This window comes from Pseudorasbora parva, chromosome 17 (assembly GCF_024679245.1).
Source record: "Pseudorasbora parva isolate DD20220531a chromosome 17, ASM2467924v1, whole genome shotgun sequence".
NCBI classification, from domain to species: domain Eukaryota; kingdom Metazoa; phylum Chordata; class Actinopteri; order Cypriniformes; family Gobionidae; genus Pseudorasbora; species Pseudorasbora parva.
Window position 1 is genome coordinate 27349002 of NC_090188.1, and position 7825 is coordinate 27356826.

Genomic DNA, 7825 nt, shown 5'->3' on the forward strand with positions numbered 1-7825 from the left:
GGGACATACAGGACTTAATTCAACAATGCATATAATAGGAAAACATCCCACAGGTTTATGTGAGTGTGGAATCAGAGAAACAGTGGAACATGTACTTATTAATTGTAATACATATGCAGAGGAAAGAAGAAAGATATTGGAAGAATTTCAGAAGAAAGGTGAGCAACAAATAACATTAAAGAAGCTTTTAAACTCAGTTGAAGGGGGTAGATTAACAATACAATTCTTAAATGGAACAAATTTGATAAACAGAATATAGATGGGGTATTGTGTTGTTATTATTAGGAGTATTTCTTTATTATAATTATCCCTCTCTGGAATGTGAAGGACTTGGGCTGTAGATGGAGGAGCTGAACACGCAGCAACATTGAAAGCATAAGTTTGGATTATTCTAGAAGGGATATAATGCCTCTGATTCATTACCTACAGTAGATGGCGGTTATTAAGAATGCGAACCGCCAATAAGCCGAAGAAGAAGAAGAACAAGAAGAAGAAGAAGAAAGACACAATGGCACAAAGATGGCCTCTTCAGTATGTTAGGGGCGGTCCTTTTATCTGGATCAGGTGAGAGGGAGAACCAATTGCAGCCTCCAACAGGTTAACACAAGTCACCGCCCACCTGTAATACAAACATGCATGTCCACACACACAGAGAGAGAAAATTCACAAGACAAACACAGGACAACAGAATGGAATAAATTAATAAATGACTCTGCTCATAACACACCTCAAAACCTTCAACAAACAAATAAATCTTATTATTATTATGACAAAAATGATCTAGATTTTCTTCATTAATCTGTATCCCTGGTCTTCTAGTTAATGATTCATCAGTACATGTTATTAGTCTTCATAATCCTTTTTCTTTTCACCATGTAGCGTTACAGAAGTCAAGGTTTTATCATGTATATCAAAGCAACTCATAATGTAAGACTTACTTTCGAGAGCTGATGCCCTCAGTTTTTTCACCACATCTGGGAACTTTTCCTCAATCTCCTGAAACTCTTCCAATGACAGGGAGAAAAGGCTGCAGGCGGTCAGAGCAGAAACTGTGGCCAACTGCCTTTCACCAAACAGGAAGCTGATCTCTGCAGAACCAAAAATTTTTTTCAAATTGTGTGTATGAGGCTGGTTGTTTGACACAAATCTGAGTTTCTGAGCGAATATTATCTGACTGACTGTCTGATCAATAGCTGCATACAAAACTGGGAAATGCTTATAATCTAATATAATGAGCATATTGAGGAACCATTGGCCATGTGTGTGAATATACTGTACTTCCCTACTATATGGTAGGTAAAAAGAGTAGTTTGTCCAAATTCATAGTATTCATAAAACAGACAATTGGTACCCGTATGTCTTACTACTTCCCATGAGATTCTGAAGTGGCATCCAATGGATTTTACACAGAGTAAGAAGCACCTACTCAGACTCTAGATTTGCAAATAAATTGTCAGATTCATGGCATTAAATGCTTTTGGCCTTTTTTGTTTGTTTGTTTGCCACACCTCTTTCAGTTTTCATTGATCTCAATATGATCACGAAACAAATTCATAACTTCAATTAATTAAGCGATTTGTACCACCGGTATAGTGTAGCAAATCTCAACAGCATGATTACTATACTGTCAAAAAAATGTTAAACTATGTCATCACCCAACTAAATGTAAATTTTTCTTCACATGCATACGTATAGTATGCGATACTAATGATACAGCATATCGCAAAACTGTAAACTGTTAGGGGTGTGAGCCATGAGATCTTGATATTAAATCATGATGATATTTCTTGTAAGGGGAAAAAAAACACAAATCGTACTCTGGGTTCGGGCCAAATTCCGAGCCCGGAGCACTCCCCCAGACAGCACACAAAATACACATAATCTTTACTCTATTTAATTTGATGTAAGTGTGAACTAGTGAAACTTAAGGGGGCCGAATAATTTTGCACGCCCAATTTTTTTTTTTGTTAAAAAAGTTTGAAATATCCAATAAATTTCGTTCCACTTCATGATTGTGTCCCACTTGTTGTTGATTCTTCACAAAAAAATTACAGTTTCATATCATTATGTTTGAAGCCTGAAATGTGGCAAAAGGTCGCAAAGTTTGAGGGGGCCGAATACTTTCGCAAGGCACTGTGTGTGTGTGTATATATATATATATATATATATATATATATATATATATATATATATATGTGTGTGTCATTTTTTGCCACAAATAAATAAATACATTCATAATCATGCAGACCTAGCTTCCAGGTTGTATTGCTGTTAACATTATTTAAATTTAACTTTTTATTGCAGGTGCAGTCGGTTGAAACAACGAGAGTCCTAGCAACACACTTCCAACATCTATTCGATACTTTTTTTTCTTTCTTGTGAAGTTGTTGTTTGTTAATACTCAAAGTTGCATGTGGGCCACATTAGGGCCATTAGATTTTAATATTAGATCAGATTTTAATATAACGCCATTAGATCACATAAGGGCCACATAAAATTGTATTGTTTGGTCAGAACTCTCCACCACCAGGATTGCGTCTCGTCTAGTCTTGTCTGGCTTATGCGTGTGTCTATATCTACCTAACTGTCTCAAGCTTACATGCTAAGTCTGTACTCTGCCCAGCTCACCTGCCCCTATAGACCCATCTACCCCGCCTGAGTCTACATCCGCTTAAGTTGATTGTTAAGAGAGACTTTCTGTTTGTTAGCCTTGGCGGCCAATTGCCTGATTTACATTGAAATACATTATTATCTGCTTTCGCTTTTGGGTCCTCTCTCCCTTTTGAGTTGTGACATATAATTATGTTCAAATTGATTTGCTTTCATACAGTATAAAAAATCTCAACTGCTTGATTGCTTGTAATATGTAAACTATATGATCACCCAGTTCTTATCTGATTAATGTGACTATAAGGCATGAAGAAATTAAGATATTAACAGTAACATAATTTTCTGTAAAGCTGCTTTGAAACAATGCGTTTTTGAAAAGTGCCAAATTTGACTTAACAAGCAACGCAGACCAAGCTTTATGTTGTTACTCTACACAAGACTTGATACAACAAGTGTTCTCATACATCACCTCCAAAGTGATCCCCATCACACAGCTCCATTTGGAAATATTCGTTCTTCACAAGCACCCGTCCATAGTTAATGAAGAACATATGGTCAGCTTGAGCATCCTGATGAATGATGATGTCGCCAGTATTGAAGAACTCCTTCTCCAACTTTATCAAAATGGCGTCGCTGAATTCTCTGTTAACCGTCATAAACATAGAGTCTTTGTTCATCAGGTTGGAAGAGATTTCTGCCATAATATCCTTTGAAACAGAAAACATGTCACTGTTAAAAATGGTTTATATATATAAAATACATACTCAAACCTTGAGTTTGAATAAACGTTCTTGGACAGAAGTAAAATTAGATGCGTGTTATCTGTATGATTTTTGCTAATTTCTAAGTTCATATTTATTAATTATTTAGAAACCTTTCTGAGCCGTATTGGCAGCATGTCAATGATGTTCTCCTTATCCCACTTCCACTTGTGCTGGGAAGTGATACGTTGGCGCAACGTTCTGGGCAGATTTTGGAACATCGTGGAGGATTGTAGCTGATTAATCTGAAATATTAACATATCATGGCATAATATTATCAGAGCCACCTTATATTAATTTCTTGAATAAACAAATCTAAACAATACAATTTAAATTCACCATCATTGTGTTTGCATTGCCAGTCATATACAAGCTCCAAACTGCTAACATCAAGCAAGAAATGAGTGCAAAACACATGAAAAACCCAACCACCATATTAACAACAGCTAGCCACTGTTCATCCACACCTAAAAAAACAAAACAGGAAATCACTTTAGCACTATGTAAACTACTTATTTTATAGTTCTTCAGTGGTGTTTACCAAGCCATTGCTTTTTTCCCCCTTTTCTTTTTTATCTGGCAGATGGAAATTATTTCTGACACATTTCTGATCATAGATTAATACTTTGTGTCACAGGTTTTTGAAAAGTCCCCAATCCTGATAGTAAATGTAATGCTTGGCCATAGAAAATGCCAATGATTAAAGTGTTTTCAGGAGACATTATTCTAATTCTAATATAAAAATGGATTCATGTTGAAAGAATGTTGTGCACAGTACGTCTTGGTTTCGCAAATGATCTCCAGGCCATTTGAGAGAAAGCTCTGAAGGAAGCATAGGAGTATTTTTCCCAGATTGAGGCATTCTAAAAAAAATGTAACAGAAAAAAGAAGACATGTTGAACACATCATGTTAACAAATGACTGAATAAGAAAAACAAAAATTGAAACATACCACAAGTTTCTCTTCTACAACCCATGAGTCTTTGGGAAACTCTTCCATTACTGATAGGAAGTACTGAACGCAAGAGTTCCAGTGCCAAATTAGGACCATCATCAGGAACACAAAAAACACCCTGAATGTCTGCTTGACAACTTTGAGCTTTATATCAGAGACCTAAAATGACAGATAATATAACATAAAGTCTCCATAGAACAATAAGGGTGTACAAAATAAAACCAAAATGTCTTGTTGCTTGCAGGCGTTTAGACAGGTGAGGGCAATATGAGAGAATACTACAAAAATGTAAAAATAAAAATTTCCAAAAATCAGTGTTTTGGTTTCTTAATTCTTTACATCATCAAATCATTTTCTGAAAAAGTAGAGAATAACCAGTCCTTTACAACATGTCTTATTTATCATTTTCCCCCCAGTGAGCAAGCCAAATGTGACTGTGGCAAGAAAAGTTCTCCTCTGGCTGACTGTGCAGTGAAAACATATTGCAATTAATAATTTCCTGCATAAGCATGACGGTGAGTGGTGCTGTAACTTACACTTTCCAGATCAAAGCAGAATCTCAGAAGCTTTGACACACGGAGTAAACGGATCAAACTGAGAATCCTACAAATCATAAGTATCCGCACCATCTTCGAAGCCATCAGTGAAAGTGTGTCAGCATGATAAAAATGCTCCTGTGGTAAATTGGTTTTACTGTAAGATGTATCTCAACAATTTGATCAGTGTGAGTGATATTAACAGACAAATCAAATTACCATAATAATAATGACAACATCGACCGGAAATGCAGCCACCACATCAAGCACAAACCAAGACCTGAAATAATCCTGTCTTATTAGTTTTGGATCAAGGATGGCCTAGACAGAAAACAGGAACGCATTGTATTAATTTTTAGCAATATTTTTAGAAAGGTAAAGCCATGCATCATTAATATTACACTATACAAGACAACAAAAGCATGTTCCTACCTGACCGTCTTCATTTAAAATGCCTATTCGAAAATTAAGTCCAATGTCAATACAAAACAAGATGTCTGATAATAAATTAAAGGCTATCCAGTATTTGTGGGCAGTATCGTGCATATCATCAGAAAATGCAATGTCTAGAGGGACTGTTATAAGATTCACAAATGAAAAGACCACCATAAATGCAAGATAGTACTGCCTGAAAGACAGAAAAACAAAACAAATGTTAGCATTCCTTTTAGATTACTGTGATGGCATTAACAGCTCATTGACACATACGGAGACATATACACTATATATATATATATATATATATATATATATATATATATATATATATATATATATATATATATATATATATACACACATACACACACAAACAGACACACACATTATGTGATCATTGAACAAGTGTTCAAAGTTTTATTTTAGTGTAATATTTTATTAGTTCCATTTATTTAAAATTAATTGCGTGTATTAAAAATGTGAATATGAAATAAGTTATATTTAAATTTTGTTTAACTTTATTCCAAAAGCATTGTTTGCCCATATGATCTTTGAGCGTATTACATATTATAAAGTAAAATATCTAGCTTCCAGCATATTATTGATAATGTGCCTTCAATATTTACTTTTTTGGGCTTCAAATTTTGAGTTGCCATTTGCTACCATTATTATAGTTGAATTAGCCAGGATATTTTTTAATATGACTCTGATTGTACTTGTTTGAAAGAAGAATATAATATAGCTACACATATGGATGGCTTGAGGGTGAGTAAATTATGGGATAATTTTCATTTTGCGTGAAATAACCCTTTAAGGTTAAACGTGTTATCGTCTGTCATTCATGCTCTTTATAACCATAGATATGTATACATATATATAACGTTAGGTTTATAATCCGTCCTAGAGATAAAATGAGACGTCATCGTATTTTTCTTTTGATCAAGTAGCCTACAACGATCAGACTTCTAATTGTCATATGCTGAATAAATAGAAACTGAATGAGTTTGATTAATATGAAATATTAATAGAAATATACGTTATGAGCCTGTTAACTTTAACGTAGGCCTACCTGAAGTGACTCCGTGGATTCAAGACCCAGGTGAAGGTTTCACCTCCAGCTTTGTGTTTCTTATCTTCAAATCTACCAACAGTCATGTTTACGTCTTTTTATGTCCGTTTTTTTCGCGATCACTTAACGTCAAGCTTCACTCAATTGCAGACATTTGCTAAATCTTTTGTACTACTGTCATACGTTATTCTGTTACTTAAATGTATATTTTTAAATTTGTTGCATTTTTTAATCACTTTGTTTGGCAGTTTTACATTGTGACTCACGTCATGCTGAAGACAGGTCGAAGATTTGGTTTGAACATTATTTTTTTATTTTATGTTGTTATATTGGATAATTTATTTCTTCCTATCTATCTATCTATCTATCTATCTATCTATCTATCTATCTATCTATCTATCTATCTATCTATCTATCTATCTATCTATCTATCTATCTATCTGTGTATAATTATGATTATTATTACTGCTAAATAAAAATATTTAACAAGACATTACTATTACAAAAACATTTTCATTATTAAAACATTTTCATTAATTAAGAATAAATATAACAATATAATAATAATCATCATCATCATTTACAGAACTTTTTACAAATAAACGGCAAGGGTTACCTATAGGATATTATAATATGACGGACTATAACTAAAATTTTAATATGACTCTGAATGTAGGCATACCTACTTGTTTGAAAGAAGAATATAATATAGCTAACGTTACACATATGGATGGTTTGAGGGTGAGAAATTTATGGGATAATTTTCATTTTGCGTGAAATAACCCTTTAAGGTTAAACGTAGTGTCATCGTCTGTCATTCATGCTCTTTATAACCATAGATATGTATACATATATATAACGTTAGGTTTATAATCCGTCCTAGAGATAAAATGAGACGTCATCGTATTTTTCTTTCGACCAAGTAGCCTACAACGATCAGACTTCTAATTATCATATGCTGAATAAATAGAAACTGAATGAGTTTGATTAATATGAAATATTAATAGAAATATACGTTATGAGCCTGTTAACTTAACGTAGGCCTACCTGAAGTGACTCCGTGGATTCAAGACCCAGGTGAAGGTTTCACCTCCAGCTTTGTGTTTCTTATCTTCAAATCTACCAACAGTCATGTTTACGTCTTTTTATGTCCGTTTTTTTCGCGATCACTTAACGTCAAGCTTCACTCAATTGCAGACATTTGCTAAATCTTTTGTACTACTGTCATACGTTATTCTGTTACTTATTTGTGTTTGAATTTTAAAGTGACGCACACATATAGATCTCTGCCTTTCAAGTTAAATGTATATTTTTAAATTTGTTGCATTTTTTAATCACTTTGTTTAGCAGTTTTACGTCATGCTGAGGACAGGTTGAAGCATAGATATGTAGGCTATACACAAGGGCGTAGATTTGGTTTGAACATTAGTTTCTTTTCCGTTCTATTTGATGTGAT

General features: G+C 33.9%; 1 protein-coding gene across 1 annotated transcript; it reads right to left on the reverse strand.

Moving 5' to 3' along the window:
* Window positions 1-485: 485 nt before the first annotated feature.
* Window positions 486-7502, reverse strand: LOC137045600 (potassium/sodium hyperpolarization-activated cyclic nucleotide-gated channel 1-like). The gene is made up of 11 exons (XM_067422313.1): window positions 7417-7502; window positions 5295-5490; window positions 5082-5183; window positions 4863-5000; window positions 4324-4485; window positions 4150-4234; window positions 3711-3838; window positions 3485-3607; window positions 3080-3317; window positions 939-1088; window positions 486-619 (listed from the first exon to the last, which is right to left on the reverse strand). The coding sequence occupies exons 1-11, from the start codon at window positions 7500-7502 to the stop codon at window positions 609-611; spliced, it is 1419 nt and encodes a 472-aa protein (XP_067278414.1). The 3' UTR covers window positions 486-608.
* Between the last annotated feature and the right edge of the window lie 323 nt (window positions 7503-7825).